At 61.6% G+C, this 27,664-nt stretch overlaps 1 protein-coding gene across 1 annotated transcript; it reads left to right on the top strand.

The window, feature by feature from the left end:
* The first annotated feature begins 460 nt into the window (after positions 1-460).
* FAM78B (family with sequence similarity 78 member B) lies at positions 461-23,364 on the top strand. Its single transcript, XM_037167418.2, has 2 exons — positions 461-736; positions 22,572-23,364. The coding sequence occupies exons 1-2, from the start codon at positions 474-476 to the stop codon at positions 23,092-23,094; spliced, it is 786 nt and encodes a 261-aa protein (XP_037023313.2). The 5' UTR covers positions 461-473; the 3' UTR covers positions 23,095-23,364.
* Positions 23,365-27,664: the final 4,300 nt, after the last annotated feature.

Consider the following 27,664-nt stretch of genomic DNA (forward strand, 5'->3'; position numbering starts at 1 on the left):
CAGCGCCGCTGGGTGCGCTGCTCGCGGGGGGCGGCCGCGGTGCAGAGGTTCATGCAGCGGCAGCGGCGGCGGCAGACGGACCCGGCTCCATGCGGCCGCCGCCTCTCCGGCGAGGGGCGGGGGGCTCCGGCCCGCGGTGGGCGCCCCTCCTCGCAGCGCCGCTCCCCTCCCTGCCCTCCGCGCGGGCGCTGGAGCCGGCGGGGGCGCCCACCCCCTGCTAGGAGCGCACGCTCCGCGCGCCCTGCGGGAGAGAGGGACGGGCGTGGCGGGGGCGGGGGCCGGCAGCCCGGACCCCGCGCGGCCGCGGGAGGAGGGGGCTTCCGCGGAGGATGCCCGGCGGCGGCGGCGCCCCGCTCCTAGGTGCGAGCTGAGCCGCCCCGGGCGCGGGCGGCGCGTCGCCATGCGGGCGTGACGGGCGCCCCCGGCTGCCCGCGCGGCCCCCGCGCCCCGCGCCGCGCCGGCCGGGCGGCAGGATGGGCTGCATCCAGAGCATCACCTGCAAGGCGCGGATCCGGCGCGAGAACATCGTGGTGTACGATGTGTGCGCCACCATCGACCAGTGCCCCACGCGCATCGAGGAGACCTCGCCCATCGTCCTGCGCTACAAGACCCCCTACTTCAAAGCCTCGGCCCGCGTGGTCATGCCCCCCATTCCCCGCCACGAGACCTGGGTGGTGGGCTGGATCCAGGCGTGCAACCAGATGGAGTTCTTCAACACCTACAGCGACCTGGGAATGTAAGCGACCGGCCGCGCGGGGCCAGAGCGGGTCTCCCTCCGGCCCCGTCGCCGCTCCCACCCCGACCTCCTCCCCAGCTGCTCCTCTCCGCGCCCCCGTCCTCTCTAAGCCTTCCTCCCGCCTCCTCGTCCACCTCCCTCCTCCCTGCGCTTTTGTTTCCGCGACAGGGCGGGTGCAGGGAGGCTCCTCGCGACGCGTTTTCTCTGGTTTGCGTCCGACTCCCCGCGAACGCGAGGAGATGATGCGGGGCGGAGAGAACGCGACAAGGAGGGTTCCGGAGACTCGGGTGGGGGTGGTGGGCCGGTGCCCCGGGAGTTCCAGGGCGTCGTCTGTGCTTTGGGGGGCTTTCCGGGAAGAGTTTGGGGGACCTGTAGAGAGAGAGGTGGAATGGAGTGCGGGGGCGCATGGGCTGTGCCGCGCGTGCTTTGGAGAAACCCGAGCGAGCTTGGCAAAGCAAGTCCCTGCGTCCGGCGAGCGGGGCCGGCTGTGTATACCCACGTTCCTTCGGCTGTTGAAATCAAGCCCTGGTCCCCAAGGCCAGGAAGCCTGGAGGCGTTTCCGTCCAGAACCGCAGACTCCGTAGAGCCGCCGGTCTGGCTGGGCGCCCTTTGGACCAGTTCTGGGCGGTGGGAGCAGAGGCTCCGGCCAGTCCGCCTGAGCAGGGCTGGTGGCCTGTGCGAGAGGCGCTGTGCGTCTTCTGCTCTGGGGTCTTTACTTACTCCAGAACTTTCCTAATTGCGGCTCTGGGAGAGATGCCTGAGAGCCCACCGCCGAATCTCCAACTCCTTCCAGCAGCGCCGCTCCGTGCGCACCCGGCGCTGTGGCCGCGGTGAGGACCCTGCCTGGAGCGGCTCCTCCACCACCAGGGGCCGACAGCCTGCCCAGCACTGCACCGCACGCTGGGGCTTGGGCTGCGGCGTCCAGGACTCTCTTATTTACTAAATGTTCATATTTCCCCGCCAGCTTCCTTTCGGAAGTAGACTCTGAGCAGATGGCAACTCCAGCGTTTGGAAAGGTTGGGGCCTGCGGCTCCAGTGGGGGGTCCAGAGCACCCTAATTAGCCTGGAGTCTCTAGGGAAGCCCTTTTCTGGAAAGCCAGCCTCCTTTCCTTCATTAACCTAAAAGTCTAGAGCTCCAGAGGCCAGTCCGGTGCGTGAGGATGTGGGTCAAACCACCTAGCGGCTGCGGCAGGCTGCGGGCTTTTAGTGCGCCCTGGGAGCCCGGGAGCTGACGGCTCCTCCTAGGCGCTAAAAGGAACGTTGGCAGGTCGCTTTGTCCTCCCCAAGGAGTTTGCACTTTCCGAGCAGAAGGCTCCGCGGGGGGGGGGGGGGACCCCCTCCTGCTGAGGGGTGTGAGCCTCTCCGCCCACCAGGTCTCCACACACTGTGCCTTTCCGGAAAGCAGCTGCGTGTGAGTCGCGGGGGGACATTATTTTGGGTGAATCGAGTCACTTAAAAACAGACACACCCTCACAGGAATGATTACACGTGGACACATGTGTCTCTTAGGGCTGTTTGGGGGGTTTTCTTGAATCCCATTATTTCCAGCTGAGTCAGACAAAGGGCCAGACAGGGCAAGTTTGTCTTCCCTTCCATCTCCCTGGCCTGGTGGCCCTGATGGCTGTGTGACCTTGATGGGGGGTTGGGGACAGTGATTGTAGCCTAAGGCTCCTGTGGAATAGTGTAGGTTGCCTTACTCTCTTGTAAGTAAGCAAATCAAAAACAAATACAGGAAGAATTGTTTCCATCAGAAAGGATCCACGTGACCTCAGAAGGCGCTGAGGTGAGAGAGGAACAGACAGGGGGGTGGAACTCCCCACAGTGTGCGGGAGGGCGTGGCCTCCGGGGACCCCTTTCGGGGGCGGGGTCAGTGCCCCTGGGAGGCTCTGGGGGACCAGTTTCCCCGGCCTTCCTTGCTGAGTTCTCACCCCTGGGGCTGGCTGGAACTTTGCCTTTAAACTGCTCCTTTCAGTATCTTAAGTTGCTGATTCAGGGGAGCAGGCATGGTCCCCCAGGAGCCGTAAGGCCTGCTGTTGTGGGTCTGTGGGCCTGCCTGTCTCGCTGTGTTTAAGGCCCCTTGGAGCTCGGAGTTGATGGAACCAATTTCCACAACATGCTGATGCCCCGAAAGCTTGGCCAGTGCCCGCTTTTTCATGGGAATTCTGGTGACATGAACGTCGCCACAGCCTGTCAGTTAGCATGCCCCCTCAGCCAGCACCCTGAGTGGGACAAACGCCACACCCCGAGTTTTCACCGCGTGCAGTCAGCGTGTTTATCACGTGGCGTGTGAGAGGGGCCCAGTGAGAAAGCTGCCTTTTCAGCAGCTTCAGTGGGACGGTGCCGAGGAAACCCACGGCCCAAAACAGCACTAAAACTCCGTTGTGCGCTTATGAGAAAACATGAACTTCTGTGGCTTAAATTTTGGACATTTCCAAGAAGGGCAGGCTTCTGCGCTGGCTGACGGTCGGAGCTTCCCTCAGTGACCCTGTAGAGGCCAGGGTGGTGAGGACCAGCCCGGTGGACCAGTTGCCGCAGGTGGTCCCGCCCACATTGCTGCAGGCCTCGTCCCTCGGGGAGGAAGGGCCACTCGCCGATTTTCTCATTCCCCCACCAGTAAACACGCATTCGCCAAGGGCCTCGGACATACAGGGGCTGGCGGAGAGAAGACCGGAATAGCGCGACCAGCTTCCCTGGTCCTCAGAGTAGGGGTGTGGGCCCTGAAGAGAAAGCCAGGCTCCCAAACTGGGGGGAGTGGGCAAGGGGAGGGTGCCAGGGAGAGGCTGGGGACCGGGCAGGGTTTTCTGGAGGTGCAGTGGTTGGTGCTGGGCTTGGGAGCGGACGGGAGTCAGCTGGGTCTGAGGGGAGCAGCAAACACATGGAGGTGGGGGGCAGCGGGACTTCTGGGGGGTGGGTACAGTGGGAGATGGGGTGCACAAGCTGGCCGGGCTGTGCGGGGGAGGCCTGGGATGGTATGGTCTGGAAAAGACTAGGTGCAGAATCGAGAGGGTCCCCATGCCTCCTTCAGAACTCTCGGCACTCAGGGGCTCTTCCATGGGACAGGTGACCTTTACAAAGGGAGCTCTGGGGGCTAGAGCCCAATGTCCAGGAGGTTTTCCTGAGCGAGGGTAGAACCAGAAATGGGGTCACGGGGCAAGGGTGGAGGAGGTGAGGCTGAGGTCGAGGGGAGCCGGCTGTGGCCCAAGGCCCTCCTCTGAGCCCCCACGTGTCTTGTCTTCTGGGGCCAAGCGGGAGCTCTCTGGTCAGCCCAGGGCTGGCCGCCCCCCAGCTGCTTCAGCTCCCAGTTTGGAGCTTGTTGGCCTAGGCGAAGCCTCAGGAGGCAGGAGCGCCTAGCTCACTTGTCCTTGTCAGCCCCTGCCTCTGCCACTGTCACTGAAGGTCTGACTCTCCCCGGGCCCCTCTGGAGCCTGTTTGGTTTTATCCAAGCTGGTTTCCATCAGTCTCGGAGCAGCTCTGGCTCAATTTCTTGGCTACGTCCACTCTGCCAAGTCTAGGAGAGACGCTCACCTTTTCAGCAACAGCCCATGCAGCGGGCAGCTCCGTCCCACCCTGATCTCTGGCTCCTCTTAGCTCCGATGCTCTGTCCCAGTCTTCCGTGAAAATTGACTCCACCATCAGGATGCTTGCCATTCTGTGCTCTCCCCGGGAAAGCCCGTCCACTCCGGGGCAGCCAGTTCTTGGTGGGGGGTGCTGCCTGCCCCACATTTCCCCCTGCCTGTCTGGGGGACATCCCAGGCCTCACCTCTCCAAACCTGAACTCGACCTCCACAGCAGCACCCACCCCAAATCCCATTTGGGTGTCAGCGTGCATGTTTCCCCACACCTCCGATCCATCTGCAGGTCCTGCCGGCCCCTTCTCTCCGCGGCCACCACTCCCATCTCAGAACACGTCACCCTCACCGTCACCGTCACGGGCTCTGACAGAGGTTTCTAACCAAACCTGCCACCTCCAGATGCCTCCCCACACAGCAGCCAGAGCAGTGCTTTAAAAATAGAAACGCTACCACGTTTTTTGCTCAACCCCTCGATTGACTTCGAGGCCGTTGGGTAAACTCTGAAGGTGTCTCCCACTCTCGGAATTTCTGCTCTGAAGCCGGGTCAGTCCTTCTCCCACTGAACCAGCGCCCCCCCCCCCCCCCCGGAACTGGCCGCACTGCCCACGACGCCCTTTTTGCGCAGCGCTGTGCATACCTGCACCTTCTCTGGTCTCAGCCACGAGGACCGGCCACCCCTGACCGACCTGGTCCCTTTGCTCACACGCCGTTCCTTGGCGTGTCACCGTTCATCACACGTGAACTGCTCTCACACTCGCAGCCGCCTCGAGTCCTAGAACGCAGGCCCTCTGTTCTGTTCTTCGCGGGTCAGCGGTGCGGGGCCCACAGCTCGGGTCCCAGAGAGTCTGAGCAGCAGAAGGAGGTGAGCTGGTCCTCTGGCCGCACACAGCGTTCCCTCCTCCCCGAACTGTGTGCCTCTCTAGCCTCGAGGCCCCGACCCCTCAGAGCTATCCAGTGTGGGACGTTACTGCCGTCACTTGGCACCTGCACAGCGTCACTCGCTGCTCCTCGTGGCCCCGCCAGTCCCCTCCCCCTTGGCACAGCCTGTCACGTTGCCTGTCCCCTCGGTCTTCTGTGACCTAGCAGGGGCGTTGAGCAAACACCGAGGCCTCACTCTCATGTCCCCAACGAGGTGTGACATGGAAAGCTTGTCCTGGGTTAGTTCCACCTGTGTCACTGACTCGGGGCCCGCCCGGACCCCCGGGGCTTGTAGACATGAGGTTCTAGCTCTGGGGGCTCTGTCCTGGGTGCCCCCAAAGCTGACCTTCCCTCATTCCCAGCTGTCTGCCTGAGGGTGGTTCTGAGCGTGTCCTACAAGGGTCACCCAAATGCCCCCCTCAGGCATTTTGCCCCAGAGGCCCATCTGTCCAGGGAGCCGATGGGTGTCCAGAGCACTGCGCCCCGCCCCCTGCACCCCCACTCCCACTGTGTCCCCCTCTGGGGGCTCCTGATTAGGGGGTAGCCACAGCTGCTCCTCAACAGAAACGCCGGGGACCCCCAGTCTAGAGCCTCAGACTCAGACACAGCCCCTGGCACTGGGGCAAGTCCCGAGTGCCCTTGGCAGGCCTCTGGCCCCACCCTGTGCCTCTAATCGTCCCCATCTGGGCCGGGCAGCACAGCAGAGATTAACAGGTCTTACCAGGAGCACCGAGTGCCCAGGGATGAGCCGTGGCTCCGAGTCAGAGGGGCTGGGAGGGGGCACAGGTAACGGGAAGGAGTTTCGGGGGAGAAATCGACGGGGAGTTAAAAACGGTGTGGGCTTGGGGGGCCTGGGAAGCCGAGACCCACTGCCTAGCGCCGGGTGGGCTGAAGAAGCAGAGGCCGGGCAGCATGAGCCACAGCGTGCCCGTGACCTTGCCCGTGGCAGCGAGGCCAGAGCCATGCAGGCCAGGTCTGCAGGTGCCTCATGTTCTGGGTCAGGGAGGAGGCCGGCGCCCAGATGAGGAGATGCAAGGCCTGTGGTAGGGCAGGCCCCCGGGCCCCTCCCCCCTCGGATGCACAGCGCTCCAGCTTGACCCTCCCTGCCACCCTGTGAGCTGTCATTCTGCCCAGGTTACTGGTAGGGAAACTGAGGCTTGGGGAGGTCAGAGCATTGGCCTCAGGCCACACGTCTAGTGAGTGGCTGAGCTGAGATGCCTGTGTGATCCCAAGTCCTGCCTGTCTGTACACGCACTGCCCCCGCAAGGCCCAGCTGGGAAGGGGACAAGTGAGCTAGTGTCCCATCCGCCTCAGGGTCCCGGCTGCCACCAACGCCAGCCGGGCTTCCTCCTTGGCACTGCTGGAGGAGACACGCCCAGGCTCAGGCCCAGGACCCAAGTAGGTGACTCGGTAGATTCTTTCTTGTCACCGAGCCACCAAGCCCACTGGCGAGAACAGTTGTCACCAGTGACAGAGGGGCACTGTTTCTGTTGTGTGAACGCGAAGCAGCTCCCAGGAAGTGGCCATGATGAGACTTCAGAGAACCTGAGGTTCACAGTCCCAGGGCAGCGTGGGTGTGACCACCCAGGGGCCAGGGCAGAGCCGTGGGTGTGTCCTCTGTGTGTGCCCATGCACATTGGTGAGGCGTGGACGTCGTGATGGGTCGGTAACAAGGGGTGTGAGCTCGCAGGTGTGGGGACCATGTGACTCTGCGGATCCTGCCAGAACAAATGACATTAAAGGTCAAAGTGCTGGGTGCTTCCACACGTGGCCTCGTGGGCACTGCCGTGGAGGGATGGTTCCTAGCAGGGATGAGGGGCCTTCCTCAGCTCAGGGACCCCCCTGCCCCAGGCCTCTGGGCTCCTGCCCAGGGAGCTGCCCTGCGGCCACATGTCGACCCTGAGGGGCGGTCCTGGGCCCAGCAGACAGTCGCCCAGGCCACTCAGGTGCTGACCGGGGAGTCTGTTCATCCCTCCAGCTCTCCAAGCAGTTTCCGTTTGGGTGGGTGCTCAGGAGGGGAGGTCCACCCGAGGGGGAGGACACCCGGCCCTCCCGTCAGCTGCAGCTCTGGGAATCTTGTGTGGCCATTCATTTTCCAAGGCCCCTGTGCCACCACGTTGGCCTTAGGACCCTGTCCCCTCAGGTGCTGGCCGGGGGAGAGGCAGCTGCTGGCCCTCCAGCACAGGGACTGGAGTCCAAGTGCCAGCTCTGTGACCTTGGCAGTTCCCTTAACAGTTCGGTGCCTCGTCTGCCTGCATGTACGTGGACAGTGAGGTCTGTCCTCCCCCTTCCGGAAGCCAGCGAAATGACAGGAGTGGCGGGACGGGTGTGCGCTGCACACTGGGAGGTGCCGCTCCGATCCTTCTATCATTCTAGGGCGAGACCTGGGTCAGCCTGAGGGGACAGGGAGGGTGTGGGGTGGCCCTGTGGCTTCCCTGGGCACAGAGGCACCCAGACTCTGTAGTGGGTCCCTGACCCCTGAGCCCCACTCAGAGCCAGATAAGGGGGAAAGGTGTCCCAGCCAGGGCCATGCTCGGTCGTTAGGGGCGGCTCCCTGTCCCGCCCTAGAACTGCTCGACCAGCTCCCCTCGCAGTGAGGGTGGGGTGCGGGGCGGGTCGTGGGCAGAGCCATGCTCAGGAAGGTGGGACCAGCACCGCGCAGGATTTGTGTCCGAAACTCTTCTAGGTATATTCTTTCCAATACACTTTTAGTAATATGCGTGCATTCAGGATCCTCTCTCATTATAAAGGGATCTCACATTATCTCACACTGTGATCAGGAAACCGCCTTCACACAACTGCTTTTCCCATCCCATGTACTCAAAGTCACTCTGGCAGGGGCCCCGCCTCCGGCGCTAGTGTCCTCCTGTCCAAGTGCATGGTCAGCCACCCAGGGCGGGAGTCCCGTGCATTGGGTACATCTGGCCGGGTGGGCACCTGGGCACTGTGGGGGCACCCCCGGCGGCCTCTGAAAATGAGAGAGGGTGGATAGGAGCATCTCAACGCGGCCAGCGAAGGCAAAGAGAAATCTCAGGCTGGCAGGCTCAAGCAGAGCAGCCGAGACCTCGTGCCGTGTGAAGGCATCTTGGCGGCTCGCTGTGACAGCCTTCCCCGGCAGCCCTGGCTGGCTCCCTCTCTCGGGGCCCGACCTTTCCGCGCTGGCGCGTGGGTCTGTGCCAGGCCGGCACTCCGAGCTGTCAGGGGTCTGCCTAATGGGAGGAGATACATCACACCCCCGTCAGCACGCTGTCCACATCCCCAGAGGCAGGCAGGCCGCGGACAGCAGGCTCCTGGGCACGTGTGGTAGTGGGGACAGGCCATGGCCAAATGGGAGCCTGCCAGGGACAGGCGAGGAGACGCTGGGCTTTGCCCGAGCCTTGGGGCGAGGGGGTCAGGATCCGGGATTTTCGGGGAGGGCGAGGCTTGCCGGGGATTCAGACGTGCCCCCCCTGAGCACGTTGCCTTCTCGTTCTTCCTCCTCCTCAGAGCCCCCAGGCTTAGCCAGCGTTCCAGAGTGGCAGCCTCTACCCCCGAGCCCAGGGACCCGAGACCGGATGTTTTTTAGTGACTCCTGTGTTAGAGAGTCTGTCTCAAACGTCCGTGAACCACCGTTACACTTTGAGGAAGGGGAAGAGCTAGGCGCCCAGACACTGAACCCAAATGTCTGTCAAGGACGTCCTCCTGGCCCTCGGAGCCAGGGGCCTGTCTTCTGCTGGGACAGGTGTCCACTTTAAGGGACAGGCAGGTATTGGCTCATTGTCTCTCTGTCCCCCCAGGAGGCCGTGGGTGACTTACTCAGGGACAGTCACACAAGCACCGGTTGAGCATTTGTCTTTGCCAAGTGCCTCACAGACACTGTCCTGAAATCAGTGCCATTACTGTCCCGCTTGTGCTGACGAGGAAACTGAGGCCTAAGGAAATCTGGCCCGACACGTCCCGATGGTCAGTGACAGAGCTGCCAGCGTCTAGATGACAGAAGCGGCTGGAAAGTACACCGGGGGGCATCGCCCTTGACTCGAGGGGTGTAGGGTGGTGTGTGACGTCACCCAGCCAACTGCTCCCAATACAGAGCGGGGCACTGAAGCCCAGAGAGGGGACAGTGACGCAGCCAGTGGGGGCTCCCACAGGACTGTGACCCCGGCCCATGACACCACAGCCAGTGATCCCCACCATCGGCCACTCCGGCCACGCCTGCCACACTGTGCCTGACGGAGGGAGTGGCTCACTCTCAGGCCAGTGCCGGCCCCTGGTCTGTAAGGCAGTAAGCAGGCGTCACCGCCTTCTGGTTCTGTCATCTCTGTCATCTCCGTCTGTTGGGGTTCTGAGTTTGCGGGCCGAGGTGGCCACCGGCACCGGGCGCGGCGTCCAGCAGCCCCGGGACGTCTGCACAGTGGCCGGAAGCCGAGAGAACAGCCGGTTCCCGGTGTCTGTAGGCCGCAGTAGCTTGCAGACAAGGAGAGGGTCTCCCCAGAGACGTCCATCACAGATGACAGGAAATGGGTGGGCTTGGCGGCTCGAGGGAGGGGTGTGTGGACAAACTGGGATTCACTCTGGGTCCCCGACACCCAGCTTCCTTTTCCCTCCCGTCCCCACACCCCAGCTCAGGTGCTGGAGCCATGCACGGGCCCCTGGCCCCCCGCCCGCAGACAGCTCCATGGCCCCTGGCAGCAACAGTGGAAACAGGATCCAAGTGGTGTCAGAGATGACAGATTGTGAGGGGCCGGGGCCCGCCCCGGACGCAGGCTCCGCTGGGAGGCCGGGAGCCGAGCAGATGGGGACGTCCGGGAGGGGCAGCCCGGACACTCCGCTTCTGCTGTGGTTTCCAGTTGGGGTTGGGTTTCTCTCTGTTTTTGCTTTTGTTTTCTGTGGACTTGTCGCATTGTCACAGAGGGGCAGGACCTCGCTGCCATGTCTGCTTCCTCTAAAGGAGGGGTGAGGGGTGGGGGGTTGGCCCACGCAGTTGGCTCTGCCCTGGTTGCATTTAAGGGGTCGGGGGGCATCGCACCGTTCACTAAGTGGCAGACCACCTGGGATCTTCAAAGGACTAAGCTGATTTTAAAACAAGGCTGTTTTTAAGTAACAGTTCAGTTCAGTGAACCTCAGCTTTTTATGAGCCACACTTCAGAGTTCACTGGCGGTCCCCTGGAGTGACCCTGCCGGGCAGCCACTGTGCTGGGGGAGGCCCCTGCACCGCGGTCAGTGAGGCCTCTCAGCTCCAGGCGGCGGAGCGAGCTGGCCTCCCTCTGCCCTCACGGTGCCCGTCAGAAACCGGGCTGCGCCTCGCCCCCCAACCCGTACGTCCACCAGCGATTCATTGCCCGACGGCCGGGACAACGTGAGACGCTCGGGGTGTCACACCAACCGCGTCTCTCTAAGCTCCCCCGAACCTGCATGACGTCTCCTTGCGGAAACCGCGGCCTCAGAAAGAGCATGGAACTTGCCCAAACTCCCAGTGCGACAGGCAGAGCAGAGCCCGGGCCCGAAGGACTCTGCACCTGCGTTTCTGAGGCCCTGTCACTGTGTCACCGCTCCATCGGAGACCGGGATCCCCACCTCCACGAGGTGGCGAGGACAGCACGTGGCGTGAGGGTCTGAAAACAGCCCCCCACAAACATTCTGCCCAACTGCAGCTTTATGAAAGGCATTTCAAGGTGTGTCTGTCAGCCCAGAAAACACTCTCTTTAAAAGGAAACATTAGCAAAGTTTGAGTTCTCCGTGTTACTAGCTTTCTGGACCCTCGGTCTCCCTGGACTGGAAGCGACAGCGTGTTAACTCGCACGGACTCTGAGTCCTCTCTCCACAGGGTCAGAGCCGCCTCCACCCCGCCCGCCCTGTGGCCCTGGGCAGCTCCCGCCCCGAGGGGTGTGAACCGTGTGCCCTTCGTGAGGCCGTTACCAAGGGCAGCGTGTGGATGTTCCAAAGTGCTCACAGCGGTGCCTGGTGCAGGGCAGGCACTTCCTGCTCAGGCTAAGTTTTTGAAAGAACGGGTGAAGCGCTCTGGCTGGTGTGGCTCAGTGGGTTTGGTGTCGTCCTGCAGACTGAAAGGTCCCGGTTCAATTCCGGGACAGGGCACGTGCCTGGGTGACCAGTTCGGTCCCCAGCTGGGGTGTGTACGAGAGGCAACCCGTTGATGTTTCCCTCCCTTCCCCTCTTGCTAAATATATAAACAAATAAAGGACGAGGAAATAACTCGAATGGACAAATATTTACTGTGTCCCTGGTGCGTGCCAGGAGAGAGGCTGGGAACGTTTTCGTTCCATGGAGAAAACCGTGTCTCGGGTCTGTCAACGCTGTCTGTGCAGCCGACCGGCTGGGACTCGTTCCACACCTGCAGGCTGGGCATTGAGCCGGACACCAGGCAGCCGCCCAGGGGAGGGGACCCCACGGACGTGTGCGGAAGGCGCCATGCGTGGCCTTCCCGCCCAGCCTCCTCCGGGCGGATCGTGCCAGCTCCCTCCCGAGGGCGTCCGTCTGGGTCTGGTGACCCCGTTCCCACAGAAGGTCTGGCCTGAGCTGGCAGCAGCCACGAGAAGGTGTCCCCGAGTCCCACCTGGGCATTATGATCCCAGCCGTCCCGCCTGCTCTTTATCTCCAAGACCACAGCGCTCCAGTAGGAGATGGCAGCTGGCAGCCGGCGCGGTCAATGACCCAGGGACTTCCTGGCCGCCCTCGCCCCTCTCACGGTGGCCCTGCCCATCTGGGTGGGGAGCACACCTCCCTTCCCTGTGTCCCTCCCCGGCCCCCGCTCTGGGGCCAGGTCCTCTTGGACAATCTCCTAGGCCGGGCCTCTGCTGAGCCCCGGTGGCTGAGAGCCAGCCCCAGAGCAGAGAACCCTGGAACTAGGGTACGGGCCCGGAATTCCTGGGAACCCTGATGGCTTCCCGTGTGGGCCTGGTGGCCCCAGGTGAGACCGGCAAAGAGAGATGGGAGGCGCCTATCACAACGTCGCACACCGAGCCTAAGCAGTAGCTACTGAGGGAGGCAGGGGACCCGAAGAAAGTCAGGCTAATTCCAGGTCGCGCCTGGGGGCTGTTCGCCTTTGCTGAGAGGCTCACAGAGATGTCCCTGGGGCTCCTTCTCTGAGGTCGGTCCCCTTTACCCTGAGGTGGGCCTTCTGGGTGCTGGGTCTGAGCCCCCAGCGCAGTGGTGAGTCATCTCCACCCAGAGGTAGAAAGGGTGACTCAGGAGCCGAAATGCACGGAATGCCCTGTGGTCCTGGATGCCGGAAAACCCTGCACGGAGGAGGTGGAAAGCGGCCCCTGAGGTCACAAGGCCGGCGAGAGGCGGACATCAGGCCGTTGAGCTGCAGGCCCGAAGTGTTGCCCTGCACTGTCCTCAGGGAAGACCCAGGACCTGCCAGGCCGTGTTAAGAACCATCCTTCATCTCGGTAATGGAGGCTTAAGAGCGTGTGTGCTCATCACATGCCTTCTGCTACTCAGCTACGCCGGGAAGGCGGAGAGGTTCTGTGCTTCTTTCGGACGAGGGAACCGAGGCTCAGCAGTTAGGCGAGCCGTCCAAAGCCACGGGTGTGGGCAGCCTGGAAAGCGTCTCCTTCTCCGCTCTGCCCACGCCCCTGCCCTCCTGGCCTCCAGGTGCTGGATTTGAGCATCGGCTTAGTGTGCAGTTGGCCCAGAGAAAGGGGCAGGCACCTCCCTTGGGAAGCTCGCAGAGACAGGCTCCGCTCGGTGGCAGGACTGTGACGTGGGCTGCTCTTCGATGGTCAGCAGACCTGAGGCTGGACCCTGTTTCGGACTCATGCTCCTCCTTCGGAGGAGGCTTTGGAGCCTCTCTGAAGGTCAGCCATCGGGAGGGGACTCGGGACACACTGACTCGTCCCTCCCCCTGCCCCTCACACAGCCCAGAACAGTGCGTGTCCTGTGCTGCGCAGGCCCCCACTGAGAAGCCCTTGTTCTCTTTGTGGGCACAGGTGATGTGTGGGACACACCTGGTTCCACCCGCAGGCTGCCAGGTGAGGTCAGACAGGGTGGGCAGGGCTGTGAGGTGGGAAGGAGAGCTTCCCAAATGTGAAACCTGGTCTCGGTCCCGTGCTTAGGGGGGCCTTTGAGTCGGGGCAGGGGCCCCTGATGGGCAGGGCCACAGTCTGAGCCAGGGGACTCGATCCCTGCAGCCCAGACCCTCAAGTCTGCGGTGTCAGGCGGCAGCTCGGCTCTCTGGTCCCAGGGCCGTCCAGGTGGCACTTTCACAGCTGTCCTGCACGTTGACGGGAAAGGACTCAGCCCAGCCTCAGGACTCCCACCACCGTCTTCTTGGATAAACTCTGGGATTCAAGGGACAGGGGCTGAAATGAGCCATTAGAGTGACAGCCAAGTAGAGCGGGCAGCGCTGAGTCCCCCCAAAGCCCACCCACCTCTGGCTTTTTCACAGAGACCCCAAACTCCTCCCTTTTGTGGCAGGAGGCTGCACAAGAGGGGTGCGTCTTTCATGACAAGGTGAATGGGCTCATGGAGAAGGCTGGGCTGGGCCAGGCACCAGGTGGGAGGTGGGGCTTCCTCTGCAGGTTGCCCTCCGCCGCTGCGCGCGCTGTGCCTTTCCAGAACCGCCCGCCTTTGCAGCTGAAGATACACCCCGAGGAAAATCGGTTCATGCCTTGTTACTGAAGAATGTAGCTGGGGTTTGGGAGATAAACGGCCACCCACTCGCTGTCTGTCAAGAGCCAGTGCAGCTGGAAATGAAGGGGGGCCTCTCTCTGCCCCTCGCCCCGCCCTGGCTCTTCCTGTGCCGCGGCCCCAGGGGACAGCCAGTCCCTTCTCCCACCCTGGGGAAAGAGGCCCAGGCCGTGTTCGCGGGCCTCCCTCCCCCGCAGGCAGCTGACGGGCGCCTGTGATCCTGGAGTCGGTCTGTCTCCCCCACTTCCTACAAACGCACTGCCATCTGTTGGTTTTGTCCCTGCGACACCCACGCCGAGATCATTCACAAAGAGGAAGGACCCGAGCCGTTCCTAGACCCTCCTGCTCTCCCTGTGCCAGAACTCGGAGCGTGGGTCCGGGAACTCTCTCTCCATCTCTCTGTCTCGGTCTGGCTCTCGCTCTCACATGTGTGAGAAGGGGGAACCGGTCACCCTGGTCCCTGCTCCCCCCAGCTCCTGCGGCGGGGCGGGTTTGCTCAGCGGGACGCTGCAGGTGTCCCGGACACCCCTCCACACGCTCCTGGGCCCAGGACTCCACCCCCCGGCTTGCCTGGATGTGACCGTCCGTGCCTACGCTGCCTGGTTTTTTTAATTCCCACCTGAGGATGTTTATTGATTTTAGAGAAAGAGAAGCATTGAGTGATTGTCTCATGCCCCAACTGGGGACTGAACCCGAAACTAGGTACATGCCCTGACCGGGGATTGACCCCCAGCCTTTTGAAGTGCAGATGACGTCCTGGCCAAGCTGCCTGGCCAGGCCACACCGCCCACTTCCCGATTCCCAGTCCTGCGGGCGGAGCAGCGCTGGGCTCAGCCCGTCCCGAGGCCCCTTGACCCCATCACAGCTCCCGCCAGGCTGCTGTCCGGCCCCAGAGCTCAGCCCCACGCCACATGGGGACCACAGGCCGAGTCTCTACAGGGGTCCAGCTTCAAAGAGGGAGCAGGGAGAGGCAGGGCTGCGTGGCAGGGTCAGGGCCACACCCCTTTGGAGGACAGCCCTCGGTCTCCGGGTCCCCACTCCAGCCTGGGCTCCCAGCAGGTGGGCCAACGTCCTGAGGTGCAGGCCAGGGGGTGGGGGCAGCAGACCTGCACAACAGGGGTTCTGGGAGGAAGGGCCCCAGTGAGGAGCTGGGCAGCTGTGGGGGCAGGTCTCCACCTCCTGCAGGACAGGACTGTGGGGACATTCTTGTCCTTACTCCCAACGCAGATGAGGGAACTGAGGCATAAAGTGGCCGAGTCACCCTAGGTCATGTGACTGATGGCACGGCGGGACCAGGAGGGCCGGCGTGGTGCCCACTCCCTTCGGGTGGTCTCCCCGGGGAGAGGCGGTAGGCGGGGATCTCCACCCAGCTCTGCCCGGCTCCGCTTGGCCCCGGGGCCCCGGAGGCCCCCAGGGGAGCCAGAGAGTCACACTGGAGCTTTCCCACGCGTCAGAGCCCCAGGCATTCTCAGGGTTCCTCAGAGACAGACAATATGCTGGGACCAGATGTCATTTTAAACTGAAAACCTGTGGTTCTGTTGCTTAGATGGGCGACTTTATTTATGCTAACCCACAATCCAGAAGCCACCCTAGACGGACCTCGGGCCAGGGGGCTTCCTGCGAGGACAGTGGCTGCCCCAGCAGGGATCACACTGCTGTTCCCAGCCTGCGGCCTCCACTGTCCCACGGGCCCGTGTGTCTCCTGGCACAGACCTCTGCCTGCCTGCGGGCAGAGCATCACCCCCAAATAGTTCCCCACATGCTCACCTCAGCCCGAAGCCCCTACACCGGGAGCCCCCTCCCCCCAGGGCATGGCCCCTGCGGCTTGGGGGTGGGTCCCGGCAGGGACCACAGGACACCTCCTTCCTCCAGGGCTCCTGCTTCTGTTCCCAGCTTCTCTCCCGCTCACTACTTGGCTTTGACTGACACCACCTCTGTCCCTGCGTTTCATCTGCCTCCACTTTCTTGGGGGCGGTGGACAGGGGCCCCATCCAGGGCACTGGCTCCCTTCCATGGCTTCTGTTCGGGGTTGCATTCAGGGCTTCCCACCCTCGCTTCCCGGACCACGGGCTCTGCAAAGCGTGGACTCAACACACGCAAGCACACGCATGCATGTGCACACACATACTCTCCAGAAGCAGATGCCAGCCTTACCCCCAGCGCCTCATCCACTCCTACTCTGTCTGCTGCTTTCTTTAAAAACAAACAAAGAGCACTTTCCCCGGGACCTGCCCGACGCCCGCCTGCTGTCCTCGGGCCCAGAGAAGTCTCTGCTGACCAGAGCTCGTCTGTCCCGCAGAGAGTTGCCTGGACGCCTGTCTCCGTGAGGCTGTCCTCAGTAAATCTGGCGCCGGTTCGATATCGTGGTGCTGTCCCCTGAGGAGGCGGCATTCTGCGGGGAAGGCAAGCCCCGTGGTCACAGGGCGTCCATCTGTGAGGTCTGAGTCGGCGGGGCCTGGCCAGCAGGGCAGTGATGGTCTGGGCCCCTCCCTGGGGCAAAAGCCCAGGAGAAGAGGCCATCAAAAGCGACAAATGCCCCATCTGGCCCGTCTTTCTTGGTAAGAGTTCGAGGGCAGGGCGGTGATCGGAATACCCGCCTTGATGGCTGGGTTTCCCGGTCCCCGAAGCATCTCCCCTGTGGTTCATGACCACCAGTCACAAGGGGACCCGAGCCAGTGTCTTCCTGCCATGTGTCACCCCAGCACCTGTCCAGGGTCTCCCCTCACCGACTGACACGCCCCACTTAGAGACACTGGATCTAGATGTTAAGGAGACCCACAAAATGGGCACATGAGTGGGAGCTTATTTCCATGTCACGGAACAACTGCTGTTCCAAACACGCGTCTGCCCGGGGCTCTGCTGGGAGTGGCCACCCCTCTGTGTGTTTTACTGTCTCCCTACACCCACGGCTTCCGGAAATGTGACAGTGAGTGACGCCGGGGGCTCAGAGAGGCCTGGTGTTGTCCTGAACTGGCCACTCAGTGGCAGGGCCGGTCTCGGCCCCGTGTCCTGTCCCATAAAATGGGCGTGGCAGGGGGGTTAACATTATTTACTCCTTATTCACCAAGACATGGGTGAGGGTGGCACTTCTGGGGGCCGCTTTTCTTGTCACTACATCACACAAAACATTTCGATGGTGCCACATTTCAGCAACTCTCTTTGGGCTGGTCGGACTGAAAAGCTGTATTCCAAACCCCAAATTCCCTTCGGGGAGCCCAGGCCTGGGCAGTCCCAAGGGTCAGGACTGGGTTTCTGGGTGGGCAAGGCTGGCGTGCCGCTGAGGAACACGGAGTGAAGGAGAACCACTATCTCCCTCTTGGTGACAAGGACAGGCTTAAGGAAGCGGGACACCCAGGAGGCAGAGGACGAGAACTGATGTCCGGCCGAAGGACTCGGGGAGAGGAGGCCGGTCAGGACCAGCTTGGGCTGCAGGAGGTGGAGGCGGTGAGCGCACCGGCCACCTGCGGGGGTCCCCCCACACGAGCCCCTCGTGGGAAGACGGGTCCAGAACACCAGGCGGATTCGCACAAGGGGCGGGCTCCCCTGTTGGGTGGGGTGGGGGGCGCGGGCCTGGGTCCCCCATCAGAGGGCCACTCGTCCTCGGCTTTGTGTCCCCCACCTCTGCGCTCGTCCCCGTTGGCGGGGATCATTAGTATCGATGGGGGCTCGTTAGCTAATTGTTCCTGGCTTGTGTTTACCAACTCTGTTACTGGCAGTTTGGACAGAGCCTTCCCCCAGAAAGCCAAGTTCTGGAAAATTCTTGAAAGAAATAGACTCGGGATACAGAAGGCTCCACCCTGTCTGTCTCTCAGAGACCGGCTAGCTCCTCGTGGTAACCACAGGGTCCCGCCTTCTCCGGCCGGCCTGCCTCGCAAGGGCAGGAAGAGCGGGTGTGCGCAGGGGTTCCAGACCCCCTCACCCCATCAAGCACTGACCACTGGGCCTTGGGAACTCACTCAGCCTCCCTGAGCATTGCCGTCCTGGTGTGACAAAGGGGGGGCTCCTGTCTTCTTCCCGAGGGGACACAAGGGAGCGGTTTGGAGAGGAGCTTGCAAATCGTGGGGCTAAAGCCGGAGTCGGGCCAGGCTCTGTTCCCAGTCATTTGGGCACCACTCAGGTGTCTCCACGGCAACGGGAGGGGGCAGGAGGCACAAAAGATGAGGCTGAGACCCATCCCCTGCACCACCCAGGGGCAGTGGCCAAGGCCCCCAGCCACCCTAGCTCTTGGCCCGACTTTGCGTCCAGGTGAGACCGCAGCACCTCCCCCGCTTCCTCCCGGCCCTCACCGCCCCAGAGGCCCAGCCACACCGCCTCCTCCCCTCGCCCTTCGCCAGGACTCCGCTCAGGAGTCAGCAGGCCTGCGCTCAGGTCCCGCGTTACCCTCGGCTTAAAGTGGGGACAGCGTGGGCTCCGGCCTCACCGGGTGCCTGTGAGGGTTACTGAGTGAGCCTGTGGGACACAGCCCCGCAGCTGTCCAAGAGCCAGGTGGAGGGGACCAAGAGCCCCCCCCCCCCACAGAGGCTCATGGGATGGAACAGCTCACGGAGGCAGCACAGCAACCCCGCGGGGACCGTGTGTCCACCTGGCCACTCCGACAGCTGAGTGACAAGCTGGACGCAGAGGACCTGACTTAGAGCCCAGTGCTTCGGCAGGGTCCGCAGGAGAGAGGACACCCCCTCCGTGGGGAGGGGGGGGACGGGGGACGCAGCGCACCGAGAGTGCTCCTCCTGGACCCGTGCAGCCGCCACCCAGCTTCGGGGGCCCGCGCAGCCGGGAGCCCTTAAGCTGCTGGTTTCAGTCAGACATCTAAAGAGCAGGAGTTTCCGGAGGCCTTGCTGCTGGGCAGCTCCCTGCGGGTGCCCAGCCGGACACCATGATCATCAGAACAGAGGTGGCACGTCCGGGGCAGCGGCCAGGCCCTGGGTGTTTGATGCAGAGGGCCGACAGCTGGCCCGGAACCGGCTCAGCGCAGCCGCGGCCCAGACTTCCCGCGGGGGGCCAACTTCCGAGCTGCCCTTCCGGCACGGCGGGTGCTAGGGCTCTCTGGAGGAAAGCGGGAAGCAGCCCTGTGGCCGGTAACGCCATCCAAGGAGTGAACAGCTCAGGGGCAAGGGCCCTCTGCCGGCCTCAGCCTGCGTGCCACTGCCCGGCTCGCCGCGGCACCGAAGTCATCACCCCCCACCCAGAGGTCCCAGCACAGCCGGCTGTGTGTCTCCGCCCCCGCCGCCCCAAGGACTTCGAACATTATGTGTTAAAGGAATCAATCAATTCACAAGGCGGTGTGGAGGGTACCCACAAACAATGAAACTTACAATGGAAAACGCAGTCTCCGGGGAAGCGCCCAGTCCAGGGACGAGGGTGTGAGTCCCACCCGGGCCTGATGGCCACCCTCGCCCCCCCACCAGCAGAGACTCGACTCCTCTCAACCTGAGTGGCTGTATCTGTACATCAAGGCTCAGGAAGCCCCCTTCCAAGGACAGTGACGAAGACGTACCTGGCACAGAGCCGGGAGCACGGAGCACGCTCCATCCCCGGAGCTCCCAGGGCTTCCATGGGCCGAGGAGGCCGCTGCGTGAGGTGACGCCCGGGCCCCAGTGGCCCGGCCGCCTGACCCTGGCATCACAGCTTCCCTGTGGCTCAGTTCCTTCCTTTACGAAGGGGGGCGGTGGGCACTGGGACACTGGCCGTGTCCTTGGGACAGGCAGAAGCAGGGACCCCCGTTGTCCCCCTGCAGCGACACACCAGAGGTGGGAAGGGGCCGGTCTTGCTCCAGGACAGGAAGGTCAGGGCCACGGAGACACACGGGGCGCCGCGGGGGACCCAGCCACACGCCATGCTGGCGTATGTGCTCAGAGGCCAGCGTGGGGTTCTGGACAGGCCATGCATGATGCAGCTGATGTCCCCACACACGACGTGTGCAGCTTGTGGGGCCCAGCCAGGAGACCATTCGGGGCCCTGGAGAGAGGACAGGTGCCCGGGGACCAGCGGTGTCCGTACGGGTAGAGAAGAGACAAATGCAGGCATCGGGACCTTGGAGGGGCCGTGAGCTCCCACACGTTGTGCCTGACACAGGCCCCCACTGGCCGGCCCCCAGGGACACGGCCCCATCTGCGCCGGCGCCCACAGGCCTGTGTGAGGGCCGTGTCTGAGGCTCCCCAGCCGGCAGCTCCCTTTGGGGGGAGGCGCTTGCCTCCAGGAGGCTCAGAAATAGAGCTGGAGGTAGACCACCCTCAGACGTCACCCACCCGAGATCTCAGGGCCGCCCGTAGGAGCAAGCCAGCAGGGGCCTCTGACAACCCATCCGGACAGGGGTTCCAGGGGACCTGAGCTTGAACCGCGAAGGGTGATTCTGTACTGAGAAAGTGTCCCCAACACTAGAGAGACCCTGTTCAAAGAGAACGGGAGGGCCCTTTAAAAACCCTGGAAACGGTCTTTTTCCCTGTGGGAAAGAGTGCCCGGCCGCATGCCAGAAAGAGGAGGATGCGGTCAGAAGGGAAGGGGGTGGTGGGGCGGCGGGGGGGCCCCGGGGGCTGGCAGCCACAGGCTCCCGGAGTCTGACATAAACAGAGCAGGATGAGGAAAACCTAATTTTAAAACTTACTCTGCAATCATGGTGCACAGCCTCTGAGAACCGGGCCCTGGGCCAGCGCTGGGGCTGGGGTTGGTCTCTGCGTGGGCTGATGGGCTGCCCAGAGGCGTGGCTTTGAGGCTGGCCAGGTGACGAGGGCCTCTGGGGTCACGACCCTCCTGCCCCCACCTCCTAGCGCAGCCCTCTCCCCCCAGCCCGGAGCCCTGCCCCCAGCTGCCCCTGGAGGAAGGCTTCTCTCCATCCACTCCCCTCTCTCGACCTCCCACCCTGGGCTCTTATTTCCAGCCCCTGCGTTTGCCACGGCAGGACGCTGCGAAGCAGGCGGCCAGCAGGCACCTGGGCCCTTCTCGGGGGGCCCTTCTCGGCCCTGGAGCTCCTCTGACCGAATCTTCCAGATGCCGGGGGGCACTTGGTGGGGGTGAGCCGTGGAGATGAAGCGAGAGGGGAGCCCCCTCTTTCCTGCCTTCCCAGTGCACTTACACGGCTGCCGTGGCCACCCCGCAGCCCTGGGTGCGTGCCCAGGTGGAGGGCACTGCCCTGAGGAAGACAGGCCAGGAAAGGGCCTGCGCTGCCCTGGAGGCAAGTTTGAGGACGTTTGGGCGAAAACACAGAGGTCCCAGCTACCCAGAGTGCGCTCCAGAAGGAGGGGCATCGGTCTTCTCAGCCCCCAGATCCCACCAGGTGGGTGTCCCTTTGGGGTGTAGGGCCGGGCAGGGGCTCCTGTCACCAGCGCCCAGGGGCAGCACCACCGTGAATCCCCACTCTCCCTGTGTGGTCCCCGCAACTACCTCGCCCAGGGACCACTTACTTGAATGAAATGCTTTGCATGAGCTTGTTTGAGACTTGCCTCTTCGAAAAATGCGAAGCAGGAAGCTGCAAGGTTGCAGTGATCGATATTTTCATTATTACCTCCATCGGCGAGTCCATTAGCCTTGGGCGTGGGGTCAGTGCTGATTGTCCAGAACGCAGACCCTGGGTTGGTCACGGCAGGGAGACGGGGGCGGTGGGAGGAGGCGCGTGGCTTGAGCTTCCTTCTCTCCCTGCCCTCCCCCTCCCCATTCTTCACAAAACGTCTGTCACTTACTCTGTGCCACACACCGAGCTAAGCACTTCCCCGTCACAGCCGCCTTTAATTCTCACCCAAGCCCCTGGTAACCAAGTCACTCACTTGTACGTGTGGCGTGGCTGCCACTGCTGAGGATACATAGCTTTCAGTGCTCGGATGTGACTAATAATAGACCCTCAGTGAATGTGGATGTTAGTGTTGAAGGTGAGTGGGAAACTGGTAAAGCGCTTTGAGACACATGAGCTCCACCAAGCCAGGGGTGCGTAGGCATGAAAATGATTCAAATCAAATACCAGTTCATTCCTTGGATGGAGGTTTATGAATATCTACCACGTGCCGGTAACGTGCCAGACGCCGATGATTCAAAAATAAGTCACAATCCCAGGCCAGAAAGCAATGGTGGTCTCACGGGGAGGCAGGCACAGAAACAAGCCATTGACTCCCCCACAGGTGCACAGGAGAGAGGGCTTCCTGGAGGTGGAGACCTGCAGCGAGTCTCAGAGGTTGAGTGAACTTTCCTCTGAGGAAGGGGAAAAGGCAGTGTGGGCAGGGGGCAGGGCGTGAGCAAAGGGAGGGGGGAGAAACAGCATGGTGTCGGGGGTTCGGGGACCAGCACTGGATGCGCCGAATATGGGGCAAAGTCGACCACACCTGGTGAAGCAGTAGATGGGGCAGCGTCCGGGGGAGGGCACGGGAAGAGCCAGCAATGACCCTCACTTCCAGCCTGGAAGTGCGTCCAGCCACTGTGCTGTGATCCCCCACCCCAACGGGCCAGTGCCTTTTTGTGGGTCTCACAGAGGCCCATCGGAGTTTTCTGCTTCCAGCTGGGCCAGCTGTGGTTTTATGGGACTTGTTTTGGTGTTGCTTTTCTATTTATTCTTGTTTTGCTTTGTTCCTCTTTAATCCTGAAACAGCATAGCACGAAACTTTTTGACCTGAATTCCCCGGTGAACTTCCCATTCTGCCCAGGTTGTCTGAGTTAGGAAGTGACGGGCACCTCTCCAGCTCTTGAAAGATTCATTCAGCCTGTTCTTTTCTTGTGCCTCTCTTCTGCTTTGCCAGGTCAAGCTGGGAACTGCCGGACTTGAGGGAAGGGAGAGTAAAAGCCATCAGCGACTCGGACGGGGTGAGCTACCCTTGGTACGGGAACACCACAGAGACCGTGACCCTGGTCGGCCCCACCAACAAGATCTCCAGGTTCTCCGTCAGCATGAATGACAACTTCTACCCGAGTGTGACCTGGGCAGTGCCCGTGAGTGACAGCAATGTGCCACTGCTCACCAGGATCAAGAGGGACCAAAGTTTCACCACCTGGCTGGTGGCCATGAACACTACCACGAAGGAGAAGATCATCCTGCAGACCATTAAGTGGAGGATGAGGGTGGACATTGAGGTGGACCCTCTTCAGCTCCTGGGGCAGCGGGCCCGGCTGGTGGGCAGGACTCAGCAGGAGCAGCCCCGGATCCTGAGCCGGATGGAGCCCATCCCCCCCAACGCACTCGTGAAACCCAATGCCAACGATGCCCAGGTCCTCATGTGGAGGCCCAAGCGGGGGCCGCCTCTGGTTGTGATCCCCCCTAAGTAGAAGCCACCCGGCTGGACTGTGTGTGGAGCGCACGCCGGGGAGATGCGCGGCAAGGTGGCCCGGGGCGACGGGAGCCAGACTGAGTTTTTCTGAGCCAAAGCAGACCTCTTGGTTTGCCAGCCTTTGCGGCTGCTCGCAAGGAGCAGGGCTGCCCCTTGGGTGGTGGAACCATGATCCTTAAGAAAAGCCCCTCCCTCTTAGGAATAAAGAAATCCCTGATTTGGCGGACTTGCGGGGCTCACCCTGCAAGTCGCCGTATTTTGGAGCTGACCGGGATGATTCCTTTATTAGAACTATTGACCATTTCTCTCCTGTGAGATGCAGGGGGTGGAAACGAGATCAAACAGTGCCTGTGGCAAGGGCGGCCGCCCCGCCCGTTAGACTCGGGAGTGAAAACGTCCACGCCAGGCGTGGGAAGAGAGACAGAGCCTCTGTCCCGCAGGGGGCTGAGGGGCAGAGTGGGTGGCCTGCCTCCGGTGGTGCGGAGAATGGGCGGTGGGGAGAGGGAGGCTGAGTTGTTATTACCAATTAATTATTGTGCATTTATTAGTTGACTATCAGATCATCAGTCCACTCACTGGAAGGAAAGGATCTCCCAGGACACTGCAGGCACAGGGACGCTGCCCGGAGCAGGCGCCCTGGGAGCTGTCCGCGGTGCTGACGCGCACTAACCGGTGGTGACTCTCCATGGTTCCATCTACCTACCTCTTTCGGAAAAGCGATGACTCGGAGCATCCTTAATCACGGCGCGTGGATAGATCGCCCCTGCACCCTGCGGTCACTGGGGTGTGTGGGGCCTTCGCCATGTTTCTAGGGGAACCCGCATTGTGATTTTGTTTACAGCTGCCTATTCTGTTCCCATCACCAGTCCTAAATTTACGAAAAGGTAACGTGTACAAGCCATGAATCCATGTAGGGCTTCAGCAAATAAGAATAGCATTTTCACTTTTTGTTCGTCGGTTGTTTTAGTCTCTGAGGGGTTTGGACACATAGAATGCACGCAGGCCAGGGTCCATGTAGCGTGACGACCAGCAGATCCGCCCGAGTCCCGGCCGTGTGCACGTCCCCGTGGCGGTACTCAGGGCACATGCCACATGCCTGGGTGCACTTCAGCTCGGTCTCACAGTGGCTCAGCTCCCGCTGCCTGGGCCATCATCGTGAGAGCCGGCTCCACATGCCTTAACTCCCGAGTTCTTGGGTGGAAATCGGAGCTCCTAGCATTAGGCAGGCCCGGGTGCCTGAGGGCCAGCGGCCGAAAACAAGGAACTTGATTTCCGATAGCACATTTTCTAAAAGAGTTTCTAATTTGTACAATAAGGATTCTTCCAGCTCTTCTAGCTAATATCCCCCTCCAGCCCCCCAGAAAGAGCTTTCCCTTTATCCTCAGTCCTGCAAACTGTGCGAACACGGTGCCTTATCAACTCGCCGGCCCCCTGCAAAGCAATTCTAGAACCTCCCAGTGTCGCTGTGGATTTCAGGGATGGACGTGCCAGGCGGGGTTCAGAGGTGAGTGAGCTGAGGCTCAGAGCAAATACTACAGTTCGGTGGTCGGCTCCAAAGGTGTGTCTCCCACCGGGGCTTGAGGGTATAGCAGGGAAAGCAAGAGGCCCCTCCCATTACTCATTAAGAGGACCACGCAGATGAGTTCCTTTCAGGTTCTAGTCCCAGGGGATGGCATTTGTTTCCCTGAGAGGGGTAACACATCCACTCCAAATTACGTGCTGTGAGCCTCTCGCCCCATAGATTAGTTATTGATGGCAAGCTGAGCTATTTATAGCAGCACGTTAATGACACATCGGTGACTCACAGAAGACCAGAGGCACTTCATTTAGAAATAATTCAGCTATTACATTTGGATTCCTCTGTCCCTTCTCAGGCTCCCGTGGGGTTTGTGGGGTTTTGGTTTGTTTTGGGGAGCGGTAGCCCCAGAGAGCTCCGTGGCTGAAGAATCGTGTGGCGTGTAGTCCACGCTGAGCATCAGAAACAGCAACGTCTTGCTCGGACTGAGTTGGCTGCCCCTCTGTGGGACCCCCGGGAGTAAATACTGATGGAACCTCTTCCTCGTGGCCTCACTTTAAGAAAACCTGATATCGAAAAACCCGAAGTTGTAAAAAAAATTAATAAGAAAGGATTACTCACATGATAAAATGCTATACAAGACTTCTGTTTTCAAATCCCCTCCTTGCCCATTAAAGGAAGAAGTGAATTACACACCTATATTTACGTATAACTCTTTCAAGGGCCCATTTGTGTGTGTAAAGCAAGGTGCCACACACTTAGACATGTTCCCGCTGACAAGTCACACTCTTTGGAATTTTAGAAGAAGACCCCCAGGCCAGTCTTCTGGAAAATTGTGTAATGACAAAATGTGCTTGTAAAAGATGAAGTCTCTGTGTGGATGACATTGTGATTATGGTCGGCGCTGCTGTGGCCAGCTCGGCCCTTGGGCCTCTCCAGCCCGGAGCCACCCGGCAGGACGTGGTAGTGCCCGGCGGCTACTTACTTTAAAGTTATCGTTGTTTTACAAGAAAACATACCCCTTCCCTCTGTGACCCTGAGGTCGTGGCCCCTCAACTTCGTCAGGGTATCACAGGGTGGAGCCTCTCCAGCAAGAGAGAGTTCGTCCTCCTCCCGTTGGGCCTTGTCCCCAGGGTGCCAGGTCTGATGGGACAGTTTAAAGGGTCTCGTTTGGTGCCTTGATTGGGTTTCAGCTGGATGGTCTCAGGGTTACAGTTGGGTTCTGCACACAGACACACACAGGGTCTGGCAGAGAGCATCTCATCACATCGTGGATTCTTAAATACAGTCCCCTGTGGGGTCTTTCGACCCACGGTCCCAAGGAAAGGGAGGTCCCGTGAGGGGCCCTTAGCTTGTCTCCTGAGGGCCACACACCTGCTGAGCCCCGAGGAGAGCCCGTGTCTCCCAAACCTCATGGCACCACACGGCCACACTCGCCTGAGCCCACCGTCCCCTCCTGGCCCCCAGCCACATCGTCACCATCCCTGAACTGCTGACCCTCCTAGTGCCAGTGACACCTGGGCCCACCCTTTAAAGAACAGGGGAGGCCTCATTACAATTATGCCAAAAACAGTGTTCCAAACTCCCTGTGACCTGTGACCGCTGTCTTGAGACTGACCCACCGCCCATCCGCCCCCGTGTGGCATGCGTTTCTCACCCCTGGGTGCCAGAGTTGGCCCACAGCACCAAGGAGGCTGGCGGCGGGTCCCCTCTCCCGTCCCAGCCCCGGGCCTCTGTATGACTCCTCCTGTCCTGGTGCCGGGAATGGGGTCTCTCAGGTCACGGCCATGTTCTCGGCAGCGGTCCTGGGCACGACAATAAAAGCGCTGTGATTCACGTCTCACCAAAGGCTGCCATATGCGTTTTCTCACCCCCGGACAGTCTCCGAGGAGAATGACCTTGTCACCAACACTCCTGTGTCACCAGCACCACATGGAGCAACAGAGAGGTTAAGCGACTCGTTCAGGGACACACAGAGAAAACATCAGGGGCTGGGGGCTGAGGCTGTAGCCGGGCCATTTGGCTCCAAGTCCCTGTCCTTCTAGGTCCTGGGCTGCCCCCAGGGCCCCAGCCAGGAGGCCACAAAGGAGGGGAAGCGAAGGAGGAAGCAGCCATTCGCCCCCACACAGCCACACAGGCCCTCCCAGGCAGCTTCAAGGACGTGTTCAAGTGAGAGGGGAACACTGTCTTCCGAGGCAGAGAGCCCTGTAAGCCTGGGGGGCTGGCCAGGAAGCACGTCTGTTGGGGGCCATGTGGGTGAATGGCCTGCCGCTGGCAGCTCCCAGCTGGTGATTAGGGGGCGAGCAGATCTGCTCTGCGGGCCGTGGCGTCCCGGCAGCACCATGAGCACCGTGAGCGCCGTGAGGAGGCAGCTGTGCCACCCCCGAAGCTGCGGTCCCTGCTGAGCGAGGCCGAGCCCCTGCCCTCTGGCTTCACAGCAGGGGTGGCCCACAGGGCGGAGGCAGCGCCCACAACGACCTCTCGAACCTGGCCGGCTCGTGCGGTGCCCTTGTTAGAGCCCAGGGCACCAGTGAGCGCTGCCGGAGCCCCCAGCTGAGCTGCAGAGAGATGTCGACAGGCGCACGCGGCCCACCACACGCACCCGTCCTCGGGCTGAAAGGAAAATTAATTGAACACGCAATGAGCGCCCGCGCTCTATAATTAAGCCTAAACGATCCTTAGATAGAAAAGGAGCTGGGCGGGGAAGCTCCGTGCGCACGGATATTTTTGCCCCCGGGTCTCACTGCCCTTCCTTTCTGGGGGGACCTTGGGCACATCTGGTTCCAGCTTCCCTGCTGAACATCTGCCGACCGAGGCCCCGTGGGGGAGTGGCCAGCTCCGAGGACACAGGTCCCCCATCTCGTGACAGATCCCATCTGGATTCTCAGGCCTCCTGCGGATCCCTTCCACGTGTCCAGTGCTTCACAGTTTCCAAAGGTTGAGACTCTGTGCAGCTGATGAACAAACACCTGTGTTCAAGACAGAGGGTCCTCGTGTCTGTCCTCTCTCTGTCCTTCTTAGTGACACCAGTAACTCCCGCTGATCAGCGGGT

The sequence above is a fragment of the Artibeus jamaicensis genome, unplaced genomic scaffold, assembly GCF_021234435.1.
Source record: "Artibeus jamaicensis isolate MK-2021 breed Jamaican fruit bat unplaced genomic scaffold, CSHL_Jam_final scaffold_625, whole genome shotgun sequence".
Lineage (NCBI taxonomy): Eukaryota > Metazoa > Chordata > Mammalia > Chiroptera > Phyllostomidae > Artibeus > Artibeus jamaicensis.

What these genes read in the sequence shown, in the direction of transcription:
- FAM78B (XM_037167418.2), top strand. Translation starts at nt 474, where the DNA reads ATGGGCTGCATCCAGAGCATCACCTGCAAGGCGCGGATCCGGCGCGAG. An exon ending in ACCTACAGCGACCTGGGAAT is followed by an intron (nt 737 to 22,571) that starts GTAAGCGACCGG and finishes CTGCTTTGCCAG; the next exon opens with GTCAAGCTGGGAACTGCCGG.